The sequence below is a fragment of the Pimephales promelas genome, chromosome 1 (assembly GCF_988280905.1).
Source record: "Pimephales promelas chromosome 1, fPimPro1.hap1.1, whole genome shotgun sequence".
Lineage (NCBI taxonomy): Eukaryota > Metazoa > Chordata > Actinopteri > Cypriniformes > Leuciscidae > Pimephales > Pimephales promelas.
The window spans coordinates 44,754,935-44,777,960 of NC_142769.1; the positions used below are offsets into that span (position 1 = coordinate 44,754,935).

General features: G+C 36.4%; 1 protein-coding gene across 5 annotated transcripts in view; it reads left to right on the forward strand.

The window, feature by feature from the left end:
- The window catches only part of nav2a (neuron navigator 2a), a 273,752-nt gene that overhangs the window by 215,706 nt on the left and 35,020 nt on the right, over nucleotides 1-23,026 (forward strand). For all 5 annotated transcript variants that reach the window (XM_089130002.1, XM_089130008.1, XM_089130019.1 and 2 more), the window contains 4 exons: nucleotides 290-673; nucleotides 8,595-8,717; nucleotides 19,192-19,321; nucleotides 21,386-21,686. In XM_089130002.1, the coding sequence (XP_088986128.1) occupies nucleotides 290-673; nucleotides 8,595-8,717; nucleotides 19,192-19,321; nucleotides 21,386-21,686 (938 nt within the window). The remainder of the gene's footprint in view (nucleotides 1-289; nucleotides 674-8,594; nucleotides 8,718-19,191; nucleotides 19,322-21,385; nucleotides 21,687-23,026) is intronic.

Consider the following 23,026-nt stretch of genomic DNA (forward strand, 5'->3'; position numbering starts at 1 on the left):
TTAAGTTTAAGTATTGAGTTGTATAAGGGATGTAGAAAATGGTCATGCAGAATAAGGCATTAATATGTGTTTTATAAGAACTAATTAACTGGTAGTCCAGTAATACAGTAATACTCCTAGTAATATGCATGCTAATAAGCAACTAGTTAGTTGTGAGTACTGGACCCTAAACTAAAGTGTTCCCATGAGGACACAGAGACGCAAAGGAAAAGGGAAGTTGTTAAAACAAGTAGCAAGATTTTGATTTCATATAGACTGAAAGTAAATCTGAAATGTTTTTCTCTCTCAGTACACTGGAGACCACTTTTGATGGTAGCGTGACCACTGAAATGAGCGGTCGCAGCATCCTCAGCATGGCATCGCGACCTGCGCCGCTGTCCTGGGCCAGTCGCATGGGCCAGTCCAGTCCCCGTCTACAAGCAGGAGATGCTCCCTCGGTTGGTAACGGGTATCAGTCCCGGAGCGGAGGGGTGGTGCCTGGTCAAGGCCGGTATCTGTACCCGGGTCCTCTCCGAAAGCAGCTGGCGGCGCGTGGCAGCGCTCTCTGTGGTCTGGAGCTGGGGGACAGGGTGGAGGATCTGGAGCTGGCAGGAGTGGGGCTGGAGATGAGTGGATATATGAGTGATGGAGACGTGCTGGCGAAGAACGCCCGCACTGATGAGCTGACCAGCGGGTGAGTGTGAAACATGAGTGGTTTTTCAATGGCTAATAAGTAAAGGTGTTGTCTTCATGTAGTTTAGTGAAGATAAAATGAAAATTAAAAGGCAGTTGCATGATAACATTTACACAAGTGGTAATTCATTGTTGGTCCTAGGAGATATCCAGCCAGTTGTATTGCTAACCCTTACTGAGAAATGATGTTAAAGGGATACTCCACTTTTTTTGGAAATAGGCTCATTTTACCACTCCCCCAGAGTTAAACAGTTGGGTTTTACCGTTTTCGATTGTATTCAGACGATTTTTTTTTTATATATTTAGAAGAATATCAGTTACCAGACAGTTTCTGGTCTCATTGACTTCCATAGTATTTTTTTTCCTACTATGGAAGTCAATGAGACCAGAAACTGTCTGGTTACTGATATTCTTATAAATATCAGAAAATCAGCTGAATGGATTTGAAAACGTAAAACTCAACTGTTTAACTCTGTGGGAGTGGTAAAAATGAGCCTATTTCCAAATAAAGTGGAGTATCCCTTTAAGTGCCTTAGCGGGAGTGGGTTGACGTAAATGTATCTCTTTTCTGTTTACTGTTATGAGATTGTCATTACAGTTCCTACATTTGCACATTACCATGTGGCATAAAGATAATCAAATGAATCATGCTTTCTGTGAAGACTTGTGAACTTATCCATGTGGGCATTTTAGTGTTGTTTTATTGCAGTGCAGCCACTAGAGGGTGTGAGAGGTCTCTAAATATGAATTTATGAGTTTTTTTCTCAGGACTACTGGATATTTTTATTGAGATCATAAGTCAATGTGTGCATAGATGCCTTTATATAGATATCTATGAATGTGTGACTATCACAGTCAGAAATGATCTTTGCCATTAAGGGGCAATATTCGCCTCCTGGAATTCATTTCCAGGGGCATTTATGATTACCTTATTAAATCTAATGGATAGTGTTAAAGCTGCAGTCCGTTGCTTTTTTGGGGTTAAAAATGATCCAAAATCCATATTTGAGAAAATACATTACCAGCCAGTGTTCAAAACTCTCTGCTTGCTGTAGCTCGATTCAAAGCGGTAAGCTTGTAAGAATGTTTTTAATTCGTCATTACGTCACATCTGTACACCTAAAGAAGAGTCTCGGCTAGTATAAGCTATATTGTGTGTGAGGATGTTAGATGTGAATATTTACAGCACTTGATATAATTAACCTTATCAATTTGATGGCGGATCCAGAAAGGTTCAAACGACAATTACCAGTGACAACAGATTCACCCGCTGTAAAATGCAAAAGACTTCGTTTGCACTTCAGAGTGAAAAAAAGAGACTTCAACCGAACCCATGCGAAAACTATGACAAATATCAGAAGGACATTACATGTAGTCACACAAATATAACAATTTGAGAACAAAGTATAATTTGCACGGTTTTGCGTGATATGATAACTTATAAGCGATTGTTAGTTTAAATCAGCGCGATTTACTGCAATGTCAGAACCAGAACAAGAGTTCAGATGACATTTTCCGGTGAAAATTCTTATGTTGGTCATACTTCTCAGAAGAATAATCTGGGATTCTGAATGCCAGTATCGACACCGACGTGGTGACTGACAGCTGCACACTTTCCTCAAACACTGTGTTCATCCGCCTTGCGCTGTTTCACGTAAAGTTGATAATTCCGCGAATGACTGCAATTGCAGATTTTAAACAGAGATGGCGACAAAGAGGAAAAACCGGACTGCAGCTTTAACTAGGAGCCAATTTATAGATTTGGGCATTGGTTTAGGCATATATACTAAATCAGTAAAAGATTTACCGTTCACAAGTTTGGGGTCTGTACATTTAAAAAAAAAAATGTTTTTGAAAATCTCATGGTCACCAAGGCCACATTTATTTGATCATACATACAGTAAACAATTGTGAAATATTATTATAATTCAAAAAAACTGCTTTCTGTTTTAATATACTTTAAAATGTAATTTATTGCTGTGATGGCAAAGTTGAATTTTCAGCATCATTACTCCTGTTATATGATCGTTCAGTAATCATTCTAATATTTTGATTTCTTATTACTGTCACTGTTGAAAACAGTTATGCAGCTTATTTTGGTTGAAATTGTGATGCATTTTTTTCAGGATTCAAAAAAATATTTGTGTAACATTTTACCAATGATCAGTTTAATGCATCCTTCCTGATTAAAACTAAGTTCTTTAAATAAAAAACAACTTTCAGACCCCAAACTAGTGTTTTTTGCTAATATTCCATTATATAATAGTAGACCTGTTTTGACTTTTTTGGGTTTTAAAAGCTGAAATGGATTTATTTTTCCCTCTCTACTGGCTTTGCATCAGATCTCAGGATAGATGCTATAGTGAAGGGTTTGGGATTGTGTGTGTTTTCGTTTTAAATCAGTGTTCCCCTGATTCACTGGTTCAATTCTCTCAGGTGTTTGTTAGAAACACTTATGACATCTAATGACGCAGGTGAGCACATTAAATGCAATAAATCCTCTCGCCTTGCACTGGAATAAAAGCGTCTTTGGTGCACTTGAGTGTACAGACTCGGATTTAACTCCCCCTTCGTGCTGAAACCAGCTCTCTGCATACCTTGACTGTGATAATGTGCAATTTAAACCTCTTGTGTTATAATTTCCTCACAATCACAGTCTTCCTGTGTGGTTTAAGCACTACAAACCGTTCTAGTGCCTGTAACATAACCGGATTATAGAGAACGGGCAAGGAGACAGGCTGCAATTACACCTGGCCGTGAGCCTGACTTCTAAGATGGTAATTAATATACAATTTAAACGTCCGACAAAATCAACATTTTACTCACTTTTACTGCATGTCATAGGGGTGCTATTGTAATTTTGACACTTAACTGAAAGGCCAATACAGACTTAAAGTCGAGGATACCCTGCACAATGGATGATGTCAAGAGCATTGAGGCAAGTGAAATTGGTATTGGGAGGCTTTATAATCTCAAAGTTCACTCACATGTCTGAACCAGACCCCTCACGGAAAGGAGGCTCTATAATACTGCTGTTGGATCTGATTTCCCAAGTCTCAAAGTGGTTGTTTTCACAGTCCAATCTGGACTGACGGGTTAAAAGCTTTCCTGTAGAAATTCACCCCAGGCTGCTGGATGTATGAACACATATGGGTTGAGCTAATATGATCTCCTTCCTCTATTCATGACAGCACTTTGATAATGGAGCGACAGGTTTGTCACATTACATCATGTGTATCGTGCTGAAATGAAGATGTTCTTTACTTAAAAGAGGCTTTCATTACTGACATTGTGGTTACGGTGTCTCTGAGGCTACTGACATCTCCACAAAAAAAATAATCGAGTGGAATGAGATGGAAATGCTGGGAATTGTGTCATCTGGAGGTGAAGACTGGTTAAAGTTTGACCGTATAGGGCAGTCTTGCACAGGGATTTAGAGCTTTAGTTTGTTTAGGCTGTGCATTTGTGTTGTTTCACACATAAATCAGTTTTTAAAGTGTAAATGAACTCAAATTACGTGGAAACCATTTTGAAGATTGTCACGAGATTAATTGTCTAATGTAAGGGGTTTCTGTTGTTGTTTTTTTATGGAAAAAAGTACATTATTGAACGATATTTAATGCATGCTGGTGTTTTTGCATTTGTATTTTCTGAATATATCTCTCTTTTTTTAGAGGTCGACCGATATGGTTTTTTTCACGCCGATGTCGATACCGATCTCTTGAAATCCGGGTCGGCCGATGGCCGATTAATGCTGCCGATTTATTTTGGCCGATATTTGCTTGGTTTTTACCCTCTATTTGAAAGATAAAATGTAAAAGAAATGATAATTACTTAACATAGACAAACTTTCTCAACATAAACATTTTATTCTCTCAAAAAATGTCCTGAAACATGTATTTTTGGTTTGTTTTGTTTGTTGACGGACAAATGGACATAACCTAATTATCACAAAAAAGGAGAAAAAAACTTTAAATGATTACATTTTTATATATAAGATTTATTATATTTTATTTAATTTAACTTCTAACAATAACGTATTTCTGCTGCTCACTCGGCTGGAAAATGACTCTAGCGGCAGCGCACGTCAAACACGTGTTCCACGATAACACTAGGCTGCCCACAGATGCGCCTGCCTAATAATCGGCTTGATATACTTGGATATTGGCCAATGCCGATTATGTTATAAAATGCCAAAAATCGGCCGATTAATCGACCGACCGATTAATCGGTCTACCTCAACTTTTTTTAATATAGACCATTTTTCAAGATGTAAACAACACTGGTCCAGAAGCAGTTCCTGTTTCAGTTTTTTAACTCTACATAAAAGCTGGGATAAAATACAACCAACATAACATTTAAAACTGAATCAAAAAGTTAAACAAACATCTTTAAGATGTTTTCTTTACATGTGAAATAAAGAAAACAGTTACAAACTGAAACAGGAAGTGTTTCTGGACCAGTGTTGTTTACATCTTGCAAAATGGTCTATATGAGCAATAGTCACTTTAGACGTTCTACTAATTTATAAGTAACTTTTCAACTATGTGTCAACTAACTCTCATTAGAGTATTAGTATATTATAGTAGACTGTTAGGTTATGGTTAGGTGTTAGGCTTTGGGTTAGGAGAATAAGTTTACTTGTAGTCGCCAAGTTACTTATAGTCAGTTGAATGTCTGTTGGGGGACCAACAAAATAAAGTGTTAGCAGATATTAAGATGACAGTCTACTAATACTCTAATGACAGTTAGTTGACATATAGTTGAAAAGTTAGTAGAATTTCTAAAAGTGGACTATCGAAATAAAGTAATTTTCTCAATTATCTCAATTTTCCAGGATTGGTGTGTGTGTCTTTTCGTTTATCTCCTCATAAATAAATTGAAATAGAAATAAATGCATATTGTATACAGCAATTTCTCCTTGAAATATCCATTTTGCTCTTCAAATGTCAGACTCAAACATTAATATGGCACCAATTTAGTCTTACTTTTCCTCTCTGAACTTTCTTTCCTCTTCCCTCTTTTTTCCTCATGCTTTGCCCCTCTCCCAAAACCCCTTCAGGCTGTCTTGGCCCAGTCTGCTCATGGGGTGGGGGTTGTGTTTATAAGAGGGCGTGTGTGTGTTTTGGGGAAGGGGTGGTTGGTTTAGCCTCCTCCCTCTACACCAAACAGTCCAGCACACCGGCGCAAATTTCAGCCATTCACAAACACACACACACACACACACAAGAGTCGAGACATAGAATATAGTCCAACACTAGAGAATACACATGCAAAACCTATTCATATCCTCACACACTATTGCAAACAAACGCATCAGAGAGTCCAGAAAGCGTGTATTGAGAGGAGATCTCATCTCATCTGATGGATGTATAAGACTGAAAGGTATGTCAGTCATTGTTGTCAATCTGTATGCGTAATGTAATCGTTAATGCCTTTTAAAGACTGTCAAAATTCAAGAAGTTGTATTAACATTTATTGATTGTTTTTAGACTGTTTAGTGTTTCTGTTTAGTGTAATCTAGATTTTACTTATAGCATCAAAATACATTTTTTCTTACAAATATAAGCATGATGCTGTTCTCTATTGATACTTGAAGTTGGATTGTAAAGGCCTATGATAGCAAGTGTTATGAAAACTGCCTGAAAAAAAGTCACGTTACAAAAAGTAAGAGAAACATATATATATATATATATATATATATTCCCCCATATATATATATATATATATATATATATACACTCTCAGAAAAAAAGGTACAAAAGCGGTCACTGGGGCTGTACCTAAACTTTTATCCATTTTAGGTGCTAATAATTATGTGCATTTTAGGTGCTAATATTACATTTTAAGTGTTAATATGTACATTTTAGGTACTAATATGTCAATTTTAGGTGCTAATATGTCAATTGTAGGTGTTAATATGTACATTTTAGGTACTAATATGTCAATTTTAGGTATTAATATGTACATTTTAGGTGCTAATATGTACATTTTAGGTGTTAATATGTAAATTTTAGGTACTAATATGTACATATTAGGTGTTAATATGTACAATTTAGGTACTAATATGTACATTTTAGGTGTTAATATGTACATTTTAGGTGTTAATATGTACATTTTAGGTACTAATATGTAAATTTTAGGTGTTAATATGTACATTTTAGGTACTAATATGTACATTTTAGGTGTTAATATGTACATTTTAGGTGTTAATATGTACATTTTAGGTACTAATATGTAAATTTTAGGTGTTAATATGTAAATTTTAGGTGCTAATATGTCCATTTTAGGTGTTAATATGTACATTTTAGGTGTTAATATGTAAATTTTAGGTACTAATATGTACATTTTAGGTGTTAATATGTACATTTTAGGTACTAATATGTAAATTTTAGGTGTTAATATGTACATTTTAGGCGCTAATATGTCCATTTTAGGTGTTAATATGTACATTTTAGGTACTAATATGTACATTTTAGGTGTTAATATGTACATTTTAGGTGCTAATATTTACCACTAAGGAACCTGTGCAGCTTTTGGGTACTAAAGTGTACCTTTTTTTGAAAAGGTACAGCCCCAGTGACAGCTTTTGTACCTTTTTTTCTGAGAGTGTATATATATATATATTAAGCACTGTTTTCATGAGAATTAAGATTTGATGGTGAAATATAACCTATAGTTCACCTATGCGCTCAAAAATGTAGAGGGGAATTGAGAATCGGAGGTATGAGGAGGTGATTTGATTCGAGATGTCCATGAACTGTTGGCCGTAAACCCACCATCGCATCTATTTCAGCAGCATATTCTCAATATGATGTGATAGTATTTTACACAAAGAGCCACTGTACCGACACAACCACACACTAACAGACGCACAACTGTCTTACCTTGAGTGAGTCTGCTTGAGCATGAAGAAGGTGTTTTATTCCAGTGTCCAGTGGGAACTATTGGAGAGTGAGTGACGGCGAGCAGCCAGCAATCTGTTGACAGTGCAAATATTTGGAAGAGTATCCGATTGTGTTTTAGTTACGCGAGGGTTTGTTTTTCACCAAGTGGTCCTTTCTCCCACCTAAACCTCATAGACGTATGTGAATGAATGGATAAAGGTTGAGTTTTACGTGCACACATCTATGGTAAAAGTTAGTTCAAGGTTGATGAAGGTAGGATTTTTATTTTTATTTTTTTGCCTTTTTTCAGAGTGAGTTTGAATCATTGGCCCTAATAACCTCATGTCTCTCTCTTTCTCTCTCTCTCACACACATACACACACACACTTCCTGTTGCCTGATTTAAACCAGTTGAGGGTTGTATGTCATGAGTCACGAGGGCTGTATTAGATGAAACACTGTTTAGTTTAGTTGATTAAGGTTCTAGTCCATTATTAGTTCTACCGAAACTAGTCAAACATCCTATTTACTATAAAAAGCTAGACTGTCTGAAAACTAAGATGTGTTTTACTTAATATCATTCTCTGCATTGATGTGTTTGTTTATCTGTAAAGTCTGATGACCAGCATTATTAGCAAATATTTAGTGGCCCAAAATACTGTCACCATTTGCATTTCAAAATGACTTCATTGCAGCCTACAAGAACTCTTTGTACTTTTCCCCTCCACTCTATTATCTGGAACTAATTAAAAAAACAATTAATATGTCAGAGTGGAACTCTGCATTATCTAAATCATCATTGTCGATTGTTATATTCTATTCTATTTTATTAAATTTTATTATATTATATTATTATATTATATTATTTTATATTATATATTATTTTATATTATATATTGAGTGGTTAATTTATTTCAAGATGTGTGCCCTCCAAACCTGTGAGTGTCGGTGAGCAGTTTCATTGCTTTTGAATGTTCTTTATTTCCCAATCTTTTAAATACTTCATGTAATATCTGTCTCTGTGTGTTTTCTCAGGTACATGACGGATGGGGGATTGAGTCTGTATACGCGGCGATTGAACCGGATGCCGGATGGAATGGCAATGGTACGAGAAAGTCTGCAGCGCAATGCCTCCACCGGCCAGGGAGACGCCGACAGGTACCTTATTCTTCTTTCTCTTGTATTCTTTACATACTCAAAACGTGGATTCACTTCACTTCATAGGTACACTATGTAACTTTGTCAATACATCATCAATCCTTCTTCCAATTCCTTTTGTCTTACACTGATTGATTCACGGTGATTGCCCGTAGTGTTACTTTTTAAGTATATTTTAGATCTAGCGGGATGGTTTCCAGAAGAAATTGTGTACATATGTCACTCGCCCGTGCGTGTCTGGTATAGGAGTGGCAGAGGTTAGTTGTCACGAGTGAGAAAGTGTGAAATGGAGCTGCTAAATCAGATCATAGAGTCTCATGGCAAAAAGAGCAAGACAGAGTTTGTAATAAAACAAGAATCAACATTAGCCTGGCTTTTCGGAGATGTAAAGAAACTGAGGGACTTTTAATATTGTTTTTTATTACCCAGCAGTTAAGGTATCTTATTGAACTGATAAATTCCCATATGTTGCTCTCTAACGTAGTTCATTGTAAAGACTTGGGTCATTTTGGTTGTTGTAGCGCTGTGCTGGAGTTGATTTTCAAGGAAGTACCGTGTCTATTAATGGGTAAAGCTTGTCAGTTTGAGATCCTTTCCATCAAAACTGGTTATAAGTTTTATGAGCAGTGGATAAACATTCTAATCCACATAGTCACACTTTTTTTTTTTTACCATAGAGTACCTTTAAAGTCTGCATGAAATAGAAGTTAAGAGTCTTGTCTCTCCTGTTGTGACATATATCTGAGTGAAATGGCTTCTCGAATAAGAGAGACTGTAAGCCAGGTCTTGATTTTGTCTATGGGGAATTGATTGGATGTTTGTGGTTTGCTATTGGTTTGCATCCAAATAGAGGCAAAAGCATAACGTTACCGGTCACAGTCAAAAAATGAACCACCGCATTTCCTACTAATCGAGACGGAGGCTGGGACTAACAATATCAGGGAGCAGCACTGTTCATGCAAAGCTGAGTAGGTCTCTATTCACTTCTATAATCGTTATTACAAAGCAAACGGACTACACGAGTATAACGTTGTATTTATTAGCAGCATGTGCTAGCGTATCAACAACCGGTATGAGAACCGAAATCATAACCTAAAACATTATAAAACGGTCTAACTAGTATAACTTCACACTCACAGTAAGGTTAGAAGTAAAAAAAAATGTGCTTGTTGATCTTTGCGGGGTTTAGCTGACTGAGGACGTCCACACAGTTTCCAAAGACGACACTTGTCAGGATTTTACTTCGGTTTTGGGAAGGGAAAAAACGGACACCCCCCTCCAACCTCTCTGGGAAACGCGTATCTGTGTTGCAAATGTTTGAGGCACAGCGTTTAACCATATTTTGGATAAAACTACAACGGTAATAGCCAAAAATATGAGACGCATGTGTTGAAAGTCAATGGAGCGCTGTGAAAAAGTGTCGTTCTGGGCTGCGCTGTGATTGGTCTATCTACATTCTAGGGCGTGGCTTAGCCAAAGGTGAATTCAGTTTGTGGTGACATATGCTCAATGACAACTGTTAAGGCATGTACAGAATTTTGTTGAACGCACATTAGCAAATCAAAATGATTACTGCAATGAGTAAATAAAAAAAATAATTAAGTTGAGTTTTTCAAAATACCTTAACTACATACCCTTTTTAACTGCCTGAAAATGAATGAAAAATAACAAAATTAAGAAAAAATACATCCTATTAAAATAATGCTCCTATAATTTATTTATTTACTTTTCTGGCAGTTTTTTTTTCCTGATGTTCTTTGTTGTTTGCAATACTTTTTTGTAGTACTTGTTTTAATATATATACAGTATACATCATGGCATAATTTAGTAATCCTTATTTGCATGTATGACGTCTTGTCTCAGTCCTATTGACGAAACACAAATATGAACTGGATCAGAAGATCTCGTTTCTGTGTTGGACCATTTGCATGGATCTGATAAATATGCTGCTTTTGAATATACGATCAAAACTGTTCAGAGACATCAACCTATTTTTGGTTTACATATAATTGCATTTGAACATTTCACACTAAATGATGTTTTATTAACAAAGTTCAGGAGAAGCCCGTTCAGATAATTAACACAGGTGGAGAGCACTCAGCAATCATGATTAAATGACAAAGTTCAGGTGAAGCACGTTCATATAATTAACACGGGTGGAGAGCACTCAGCAATCATGATTAAAATGTGTATATATAGACTCAGCAGTCTCACCTCATTTCTCTGACAGTTTAGCAGCGCCCCTCCACCACCCCTTCCCTCCCTTTCTAATCCTAAATCACCTTACATTACCCAGATACGCATTATACTCATTCTCTTTTAATTGAATGAAATTATTGCATTTATTATTCAGTATTTTCAGCATTTTCCTTTAGGGTTACCCCATATGCATATAAATATATGCACCCTTCACCCACTCTACAGTATGTCTTGTTAGGACTTGATCACAGGACGAGCACATGGGGGAATTCCTCACTATCTTTCCCGTCTCTTTATAGTCCCGTCCTCTCATTTACTCTCCGTCCCCCTCAGACCCCACACATAAGAGAAAATGTACAGCACGATGATGAAATGATATAATATGGGTGTTTCTTGGACCATAAATAGCCTCCCTCTATTTTGGACGCTTCCCCTCCCTCTTTTCTGAGAACAAGTCCCCTCCACTGCGCTGAGGATGTTGTGGTTAACCTCCAGGCTCTAAACGTCTACCACTGTCTCTGCTGCCCTGAAACTCATCCATTTCTCCCTCTCTCTCTTTGTTTCTCTCTTTCAGCCAGATTTGTTATCTTCTTCTTTTTGTCCCAATCATCCTTCCTTATTTCCACCACCCTTTTACCACACACCACATTAGTCCGTTTAGTCTCTTCCCTCTGTGCAGATTAGATTATGGGAGCTTCTCTATGATTGCTTTAAATGATATAGGGAAGTAGTATTCAGAGTATTCAGTATTACACTTTTGTAGCATTTTATTGTTTGTTTTTTGTCACTTGTTGATCTAGACATTGTAATTTAGTTTTTCTTGATCATTTTTCAGCCATGTGAAACTATCAAAAGCTAATTTGAAGAATTAATAAATGCTTTAATGGGATAGTTCACTTTGAAATTAATTTTTGATATGTTTTAGCTTACCTCAAGGGCATCCAAGATGTAGGTGTCTTTGTTTCCACGGTATTTTCAATTTTGATATTTTTAGGTCAAACCGTTCTTGTCTGTCAGTCATATAATGGAGGTCTATGGTCACCACCTCAAAGAGCATGCACAGAGAAGTCCAAATTAAACTTGATTTAATGACTCGTGAATGTAAGCACACATTGATGGCCTAAGACACGAAACAAGCGTTTTGTGTGAGAAAACGGACGGGCGCTTTGGTCTGCGCAAGCGCTGAAAAGTGCTGGAAGTGATCTCTTGCGCGGTTGCAAAAAAAAAAATCAACGTCGTTGTCTGTTGATATATCAAAATCGTCTTCCATTGCAATTTCCTGTATATCTAAATATGTTTAGATCTTCACAGTGAAAGGCAACACTTTTGAAATCTTTGTGTAACGAATGAGTGACGTACACACGCGAGAGATCACTTCCGGGGCTTTCCAGCATTTGCACAGACAGAAACGCCCTCATCCTCAGAGTATTTGGACGTGACTGTGGTTACAAGAGGTAAAAACGATATAAATACTGTTCGTTTTCTCACACAAACCGCTCGTTTCGTGTCTTAGGCCATCAATGTGTGCTTACATTTACGAGTCATTAAATCATGTTTAATTTGGACTTCTCTGTGCATGCTCTTTGAGGTGGTGACCATAGACCTCCATTATATGACTGACAGACAAGAACAGTTTGACCTAAAAATATCAAAATTGAAAATACTGCGGAAACAAAGACACCCACACCTTGAGGTAAGCTAAAACATACCAAAAATGTATTTCAAAGTGAACTATCCCTTTAATAGTATGTAAAGAATACATTGGTACCCCTGTAAAAATCCCCTTTTCCAATATACAGTATGGCCCTATATGGAAATAATAAATATTGCTATTAGTCAATCAAACAAGTCATTTCTCTCTTGTTTGTTGTATTCTTGGAGGAGACACTCACACCACATGATTCTCCTCACAATGAGATTATATTATTTAAAGCTCATATAATGTGGTTTACTAATGAGGGGAAAACATTTCAAGTCCCTGGCGTCTCCTGTTTTAAATAACACTTCTTCTGGCAGGAGTGTAGATAAAAGGGAGAGAGATAACATGAACGAGGCCCTGGGAATAACACAGCTGTGCTTCTCTGCCACATGTTTGAGTGTTTTTAAGGTCAGAGCTCTTCAGATGACCCCGTTCTGACCTCCGGACAGGCATTCAAACGACAGAGAGCAGCCCAACTGTAGTGTACACTTCTCAGACTGTAGGAAAGAGAGAGACATAGGTGATTTACATTTTCATCTCTGAATGTGATCGTCTTGTGTGATGTTGTACGATCCTTCTTCCCTTTGTTTCTTCCCTGCAACCATCAGTCTGATCTGTCCACAGCACACCTGTGCCGCCGGAAGACACCTAGGTATTTAGGGCCTCCAATCTCTCTCATCTGTGTGTGTGTTGATGTGGGTGTCCTGACTGGGGCCTCTGATATACACATGGTGATGAGCTGACTTTTTTTTTTTCTTTTTTTCTCAGATGCCAAGAGTTGAAAGATGTTCAACTTTGTGTAAATCACAGCGCTCATCACTGTCACTTTTTACCCTGCCGTCCAATCGCAGTGGCTAAAAACGCTTTGGTGGGCACAAGGCCTTAGAGACTTCTTTTTAAAATCCTACTGACTTCAAACTTTTGAACGGGAGTGGATTTAATAAAGGACATTTTAATGATAAGCTTCTACTTTTACACTTACATTTTCTGATCTGGCCCTGAAAAAGAGAAATTCGTCCTTACCCAAATTTCCTCCTTGCCCGCATCTGTCAAGATTTCTAGTGCCTGAGAAAAAACATTGGTGTTCAGAATGAACACATGCCCTGGGAAACAAGGAATCGGGAGATTTAAAGAAGTAGTTTAAAAAAGCTTTTGCTGATAATTTACTCACCCCCATGTCATCCAAGATGTCCATGTCTTTCTTTCTTCAGTCGAAAAGAAATTAAGGTTTTTGATGAAAACATTCCAGGATTTTTCTCCATATAATGGACTTCAATGGGAACCAAACGGTTCAAGGTCCAAAAGACAGTTTCAGTGCAAACTGTTCAAAGGGCTTTAAATGATACCAGACGATGAATAAGGGTCTTATCAAGCGAAAGGATCTCTCATTTAATAAATAAATAACAAAGTTTAGGTTTTATAAGCACAAATGCTCGCCTTCCTCTGTTCTGTGTGACTCTCCTGTTCGAACTCATTCATCAAAATGAACAAATCTTTTTCCGAGTCGTTTGGTTCATTCAACGAACGAAACGAACAAATTGACTCGGAAAAAGATTTGTTCATTTTGATGAACGAGTTTGAACGGGAGAGTCACAAATGTGCATCACAGAACAGAGCAAGGCGAGCATTTGAGCTTATAAAACTTAAACTTTGTTATTTATTTATTAAACGAGCGATCGTTTCGCTTGATAAGACCCTTTTTCATTGTCTGAAATCGTTTAAAGCCCTTTGAACAGTTTGCAGTTTGCACTGAAACTGTCTTTTGGACCTTGAACCGTTTGGTTCCCATTGAAGTCCATTATATGGAGAAAATAATAATTTTCATCAAAAACATTTGAAACTTCATTTCTTTTCGAATGAAGAAAGAAAGACATGGACATCATGGATGACATGGGGATGATTAAATTATCAGCAAAAGTTTATTTAAAAGTACTACTCCTTTAAGTTTAGGATTTGTAGAGCAGCGAAGTGAAAGTGACGAGTGACATTTATGTAATGCTCAAACTGGATATATCAAGGTTTTATTTGCATGTAATCTGTTATTTTTAGAAATAGTAAAAAGAAATAGAGCTGGTTGTAATATACAGTGAACACGTCATCATTCCTTCTACTTATATGCTGATATGAGGTTGTATGAGATTTAACAGATGGATCTGTTCTTCATAGTGTAAATTAATATGGTGTAACATAAACTCCACTTATGGGGATCTTCATCGCAGTAGTATTTCATGTGTGTGTGTGTCGCTGTTTATATGCGTTAGTCTGCACATTTTAAATGTATTACACACACACACACACCACAGGTAACTGGATCAACATGATGATCATGCTTAAGCATTCAAAGCAGGCAGACCTCATGACCAGATACAGAGAAACGCTAGCATCTCACATACAGAAATACATACGATTCCTTCAGGCCACGAGGGAAGCTCTGTTGCTAAGGAGAGTCGGGCAGATGAGAGTCTGTGTGTGTGAGTGTGAGAGAGAGAGAGAGAAATGGGGGGATGTTAGTGCTAAATTCAATACATATGTGTTTGTGTAGGTGCTGGACTTGAAGTGTTTTTTGCTTGAGAAAGAGAATCGAATCATTCAAAACGAACTGACTCTTATTAATTTCTTGTTCAAAACTGACTAACAGTAACTTTTTCGAAGTTTATATATCTATTTGTTAGTAATAGTTCTGTCATTACATTTAAATATTTTACATTTTTACTTTTAAAGTACTTTTTTCTTCTGTGGTCTGTGTCCTTGTTCCTCTTTTTACAGTGCAATTCAATGGAAACGCACCAAAAACAAATTCCACGGGCTATATTTCAAGTTTTCTATAGCTTTGACATGTCATGCCACATGTAATGTCAACGACGAGACATGAAAACCAGTTATGGTCACTGAGTGGTGTTGGGGAAATTTATTTTTAAAAGCCATGCGTTACTTTTTTCGGGAGTAGCACAATATTGTAAGTAATTGCGTTAGTTACTTTTTGTGGAAAGTCATTTTACATTACCTGGGCTGGGCTTGCTTGTTTGTTTTTCACCAAAAGAGAAATGAATAAGCCTCGAGTGAAGGAAATGTGAATTCTCACCTGAAACCCTTTCGATCCCGAAAGATTTCCTATTCTTCAGTTCAACAATAAAAAAATAAAATAAAACAAATGTGATGTTCATCTTAAGTAATTTCTGCTTATATGTTTGAATTAGATCATCAAAAGTCAGCAGCAAAGACATTGGTTAATAAATTGAGATTTTGTACATAATTTAAAGTATATTTGTGTTATTTAACATTTAAATATTGCAGGTTTGCGTAATATTCTGAGTTTTCATATTCACTGTTTTTATTCATTTTGAGGAATAGTAATTCTGTTTTTGTGGAAATGAGATGGGTAAATGCCTGTTCACATTTAGTCTACAACTACAATAACAATGTTAACACAGCGAACACAATGCCTTTTCTTTAACATGGGGATAGAAGAGTCAGTCAATAAAAGAGAAAACAAAGTAAATTGCGTTACTTATTTGAAAAGTGGTAATTTTAAAAGTTACTTTACTACTTGAAATAGTAATCTGATTACAAACATGAACAAACCTAGCCGGCACAACACGTCTAGAGGTGCCATTTTTACATGTAGAACATGAATGACATTTGAGAGGGAAAACTTTCAGCAAATAAGGACTTCAATTCCAGTCTGTTCCTCACATGGCTCTCTCATATGGATTGCTAATGCACAAGTCATGTGGAACGCCTCAAAACATTGCAAATATTTGTTGAACTTCAGCAAAGCAGGCATTGCATTTCTGGAAACATTTTGAAGTGAATATTGAAATCGAATCAGTTCAAATGAACCTTTTAATTAAATTGAAGCGAATTGAATTGAAGCGAAGCGAATCAGTTCAAATGAACCTTTTAATTAAAACGGATTTGCGCAAATGAATTGGACCAACTCTAAATCAAAGTCTGGTGGTAAAAGAGACCTTTATTTATGAAACAAATTGGTGAAATAAAGCATGTAAAAAGGGGGAAAAACGATAACCACAGACGAAAGAATAAAAAGCCTGTTTGACCTCTCATCGTTTTGTGGTCAGAGAGAGCTTTGTCATTCTCCTACCGCAGAGCCGAGCATGGAAAGGTCTGGAATGCCCCAAACTGTTTGGGACGTAACGGTCTTCTTAAAAGCCTGCCAGTTAACCTACTCCACCCCACATACACACACACTCTTGCCTGGTTTAACCCCGACTCCCTCCTCTCGACTCCACTAAAGTTTATTGCATTGATACCAGATTGTGTGAGGGGGGTTTTGAGAAGTGGTTATAAGCCGTATAACCAGTATCTTAATGTATATTTTAGTATGTATATTTTAGTCCTGGTCAAGACAATCTCCTGAGCTCTAAACTGAATGTCAGAATGGGAAAGAAAGGTGATTTAAGCAATTTTGAGCGTGGCATGGTTGTTGGCTGGTCTGAGTATTTCACAATCTGCTCAGTTACTGGGATTTTCACGCACAACCATTTCTAGGGTTTACAAAGAATGGTGTGAAAAGGGAAAAACATCCAGTATTTGGCAGTCCTGTGGGCAAAAATGCCTTTCTAGAGGTCAGAGGAGAATGGGCCGACTGATTCAAGCTGATAGAAGAGCAACTTTGACTGAAATAACCACTCGTTACAACCGAGGTATGCAGCAAAGCATTTGTGAAGCCACAACACACACAACCTTGAGGCGGATGGGCTACAACAGCAGAAGACCCCACCGGGTACCACTCATCTCCACTACAAATAGGAAAAAGAGGCTACGATTTGCAAGAGCTCACCAAAATTGGACAGTTGAAGACTGGAAAAATGTTGCCTGGTCTGATGAGTCTCGATTTCAGATGGTAGAGTCAGAATTTGGCGTAAACAGAATGAGAACATGGATCCATCACGCCTTGTTACCACTGTGCAGGCTGGTGGTGGTGGTGTAATGGTGTAGGGGATGTTTTCTGTCTATTTTTATTTAATTTTCCCATGGGAAAATCTGTATATTTCAGTAGAATTCATTTAAATATGGTAAAAATATGGCGACCAACTCTTATTGGTAGCTGAAAGCATAATAACACAATTATTTAGCAAAAACTTGCAATGCGTGAGGTATACCATGTGTGAATGACGGCTGTTGTGATTCTCAGTTATACAGTTTCTTTGATAACCATCAAGATGTGTGTGTGCGTGCTGAAGTAAGTGATGTCACCCTGCAGGTTTTAGTGGAGGTGCTGTTTAAGGCAGGTCTGCTGGTTAGCCTGTGTGTGTGTGTGTGTGTGTGCTGCTGGACACAGTAATGGCAGGGTAGTGAGCCAGAGAGAAGCCCTCATTCAAGCTCACTCAAAACGCTGATCTCTAATTAGCATCCTAAACCCACTAGGGTGGTTCCTGCATGTGCATGTGTGTGTGAAAGCGAGAAAGAGTGTGTGTTTGTGTAAATGTGTGCGGTTTTTTTGTCTTTTTGGCCTCCATTATCACTGTCTCTTTGTCCTTCTCACGCTCTGTTTGTCTGTGTGTGAATGTGACTGAGCGTTTCTCTGAGTTCCCGTTCCAGTGCGAATCCAGCGATCTGCAGGGTTAAAACTCCCTCTCAAGGATCAGATTACCAGAGAGAAACAGACCGAGAGAGAGAGTGACAGGAGGTTTCAGGGAGTACATGGATTGTCGTGCAAGTTAAGAAAGGAGTGAGGAATAAATACAGCAAGAAGGAACTTTTTTTATTAGTTTGCTTTTTGAACATTTAAGATCATGAGGCATCTTTTCCCTGAAATCAATCTCCTTATTCCCTCCCCGGCCACCGGCAGTCACGGACATCGAGTCAGGTAGAGTGTTTTGTGTTTATTATGTGTGAGATTCCAGGAAAAACAACTTATTTCCAAAACCTTTTTGCAGATTTGTAGTTTGATCTTCTTGAGGGTTTATAGGATGCAGTGCGGGCATAAGACTTACTCAAGGCAGATTTTGGTTTAAGGGATTTCTTTCAATCAAAGCCAGTCTATATGGGATCTCTGGAGTGCTACTTTTTTGAGATTTCTATCTCCTACTCTTTACGTGTGCCTGCTGACATGTCAAAAGAATGTTTACATGATAAAAGCATTTATACTAAACTGTGATGCTGAGGTGTCAACCTGCATCTATGCAGCAAAAAAAAAAAAAAATGAGAAAAGGATAACAAAAGGAAGTATGTTGTTGCCCTCTCTTGATGGATGGATGGATAGATGGATGTGTGTTTGAGCTAGTGTGTGTTTGTTTTGTTGTCATAGTACGGTCTGAATGATGGTGGCCACCCGAGAGCGAGGGATGCTGTTAAACACAGCGATCAGTTACTCTGGTTAGCCACTGTGACCCTCATCAGATCCAAAAATGTACAGTCATGTACAATATTAAAAGTCCATCATATAGTGTGGTCTTTTAAAGCTCTGATGTGGTTCAAAAATCACTACTAATGCTGTTTTTTTCTCAGTCCAAAGATGTGTTTCTATATATTGTTTCTGCTATGAATAGAAGTTCCATAACATTCATATCTTTGAAAACAAAGGCTCATATCATGTCTAAACCTCTCTTTCAGTTGGGATGACAGCAGCTCAGTCAGCAGTGGGATCAGTGATGCTATTGATACTGATGACATCAACACCAGCTCTTCCATAAGCTCCTATGCCAACACCCCCGCCGCATCCCGTAAGGCCCTGAATGGACAGGTATGACCTGCACACATTTACACACACACATAACATTACAGTATGCATTTATTTATGAATATTAACATTACATATCTGTGCATGCACCTTTTTGTAAAACCTAAAAAGTTTTATAAAAGTTTTAAAGTTTTATTTATTACTCAGCTCAACTCTATAGAAATCATACAGAAATGTTGTATAGAAAATGTTGCATCTGGCTTTGTTAGAGATGCAAATGTACATTGATGTTAAAAGCATAAACTCTCGGCCCCAGTTGAAACTAGAAACATCAAGTTCATCAAGAAAAGAGTTATTTACAAAATTGCAGTAACATTTCATAGTATTACCTTTTACTGTATTTTTTGACCAAATAAAGGCAACCTTGATGAGCATAAGAGACTTCACGGTCAAACACATTACAGTATCTTACCAACCTTAAACATTTGAACTGGACTGCAAGAACTATATATATATATATATATATATATATATATACAAATAGTTCTTGCAGTCCATATATATATATATACTGTATATACTACCGGTCAAAAGTTTTAGATCGGTAAGATTTTTTATGTTTTTAAAAGAAGTCTTTTCTGCTCACCAAGGCTGCAATTATTTGATTAAAAAAAAAAAAACAGTAATATTGTGAAATATTATTACAATTTAAAACAGCGGTTTTCTATGTAAATATACTGTATAGTGAAGTGTAATTTATTCCTGTGATCAAAGCTGAATTTACAGCATTACTCCAGTCTTCAGTGTCACATGATCCTACAGAAATTATTGTAATATGATGCTCAAGAGACATTTATGATTATTATCCATGTTAAAAACCGTTTTTTACATTTTTATTTCAGGATTCTTTGATGAATAGAAAGTCCAAAAGAACAGAATTGATCTGAAATGGAAAGCTTCTTTAACATTAATCACTACCATTCAAAAGTTTGGGGTCAGGAAGAATTTATTTTTTATTTTTGGGGGAAAGAAATTGTAAAATACTTTTATTCATCAAGGATGAGTTAAATTGATCAAAAGTTACAGTAAAGATATTTTTAATTTTAGAAAAGATTATATTTTAAGTAAATGCTGTTCTTTTGAACTTTCTATTCATCATAGAATTTTGGGGGGAAAATGGTACACGACTGTTTTCAGCATTGAAAATAATAATTTATGTTTTTTGAGCATAAAATCAGCATATTAGAATGATTTCTGAAGGATCATGTGAAACTGAAAACTGATGTGTAATCAGCAACAGTAATGATGTTGAAAATTCAGCTTTGATCACACTATATATTCACATAGAAAACAATTGAAATAATTTAAATTGAAATAATATTTCACAATATTACTGTGTTTTTTTGTTTTGTTTTTTTTTGTATTTTTTATCAAATAATTGCAGCCTTGGTGAGCAGAAAAGACTTCTTTTAAAAACATAAAAAAATTCTTACCGATCTAAAACTTTTGACCAGTAGTGTATATATATATATATATATATATATATATATATATATATATATACATAAATTTCCCCCCCTCTATATAGCATTTATTTGATATCCAACTACATCTTAAACACAAAGAGATTGTTCTCCTGTTCTCTGTCCATCCACCCCTTTTTTTCTTCTTTTTCTGTTTACTTGAACCCAACTCTCACATTCCCCTGCTTAAGACCCTCATAAAGCGCTAAATAGGTGGAGTTGTGTCAATATTTAAGCCAAAGCAATAGACATCCCTCTTTGCACTAAAACAGTGGAACAAATAAGCGGTTAAGAGCAAATAAGTTTGACTTCAGGACTATATAATTTCTCATTATATGGAAATGCAAAGTTTGGTAAGTGTGGGTCGAATGAAAACTAACTCTAAAACCACCAAATCTACTGGACGTTGTGATCGATTGTTGTTTTATTGACATTGTAATAGATTTTGATGTAGAATTATACAGGTAATTATAAGGAAATAAATTGATAATAACTGATAACTCTGAAATTTCTTGTCTAATTACCAAATAATATGTGAGTACTTTCTAATATTGATATATTCATAATGTTGAATTGATTTGGGTATTGTTTTCCATATCCTCAGACAGACATAGAGAAGCATTCAGCGGGCGAACGCAACACTGCTTGGTCCAGTGATGAGGTCAAGAAGTTGGATGGGGGTTTGGATTGTGGCATCAAAATGGATGGAGGTCTGAAGTGGCGGAAGAACCCTTCAGACGTGTCGGAGGATTCGGATAAGAGCAGCTGTGGACGGAAAACTGCACCCATCTCTCAGACCGGCTCTTGGAGGAGGGGCATGAGTGCACAGGTGGGCGTGACCGTACCCCGGACCAAAAGCTCGACCGGAACCACTGGGACCGGCCCCATTAAGACACAAGGGACAGGTAGGTGTTGTGTTTCCTAGAGCGTTCTGAAAAGTTTATTTTTCGGCTTTACGATTTAATCAAATAAATATACGCACTGCTTGTTTCAGAGTGAATCACGCCGTTTTTGTTTTGTTTTGTTTTTTGAGTTTATTCAAAATCTCCACCATTCATACGAACATCCATTCTTATGGTCTTGAGTTTGAAATACTTGTAACATACATTTGGGAATGCAGCATGCACCAAACTTGTAATGAGAAGTGCTAATAAACTGACTGTTGTCAACAAATGAGTAGCTTTGAGGCCTTTCTGCTAAAATAAAAGCATGAGAGTTTAACTTTTTTTTTTTAATTAGATTTTAAATTTGACAATAAACATGCCAAACAGAAACACAACAAACAACAACCTATCTACCAATCATTCCCACCCACCCCGCGGTCTCTTTATAATGGGTACAAAATGAACAGATAAGTCAACAGAAAAACAGTCACAGGAATGATAAAACATTTATATTAAAAAAATTAATTAATATTAATATATTTAAAAAAAATAAAAAAATAAAAATAGGGAAATGGGATAAAGTGTTAAAGTGTTCAAACTGAGTCCTGAACATTGCTTTGCGCAATATACTTGGAGACCTTATCAGTGACTGTTGTCCATATTTTTAGTGTTGAGATTTGAGCCAAGTTCACCCGAGCTGTGGATATTTCTAACATTATGTCCCAAAGTTGGAGAGTTTAACTTTTAAAAATGAAGTACTGCAATTATTATTATTACAGTTGTACTGCAAAATATTTTTCTTAAATACTGTTTCTTTTATTTGCATTGAAATATTAAAATACCAATATTTCATGTTTTCTTTAATATTTTTATTTAGTAATAATAAAAATCATAATAGGAAATAATTATAATTTTAAACTGTTATTTATATATAACAAAAAATAGCCCGATTTTGCAGCTAAATAAAAGCTTTCTTTTTTCATCATTTTTTGTCAGCAATTTTTATCAGTTGTACCGTAAAATAAAATTATTCTTATTTATTCTTTAAAAAAAAAATTATTTGCACTGAAATATTATAATCGTAATATTTCTTTATTTTGTTTAATATTTTATTTATTAATACTAATAATCACAATATAAAATAATAAAAATTATTATTATTATTATTATTATTATTATTATTTTGTGGCCCCAGCAAACCTAGATCTCTTTTTTTGCACATTTTTAAATCACGATTGGATCCCACCCGCAAATCATGCAGCCCTAGTTTAATTTAATAGGCTACACAGTGAAATCCCACACACAGTGTTGACATTATCTGCAAGTTTTGTGCATGATCAACTCTTCCAGCTGTAACGTTC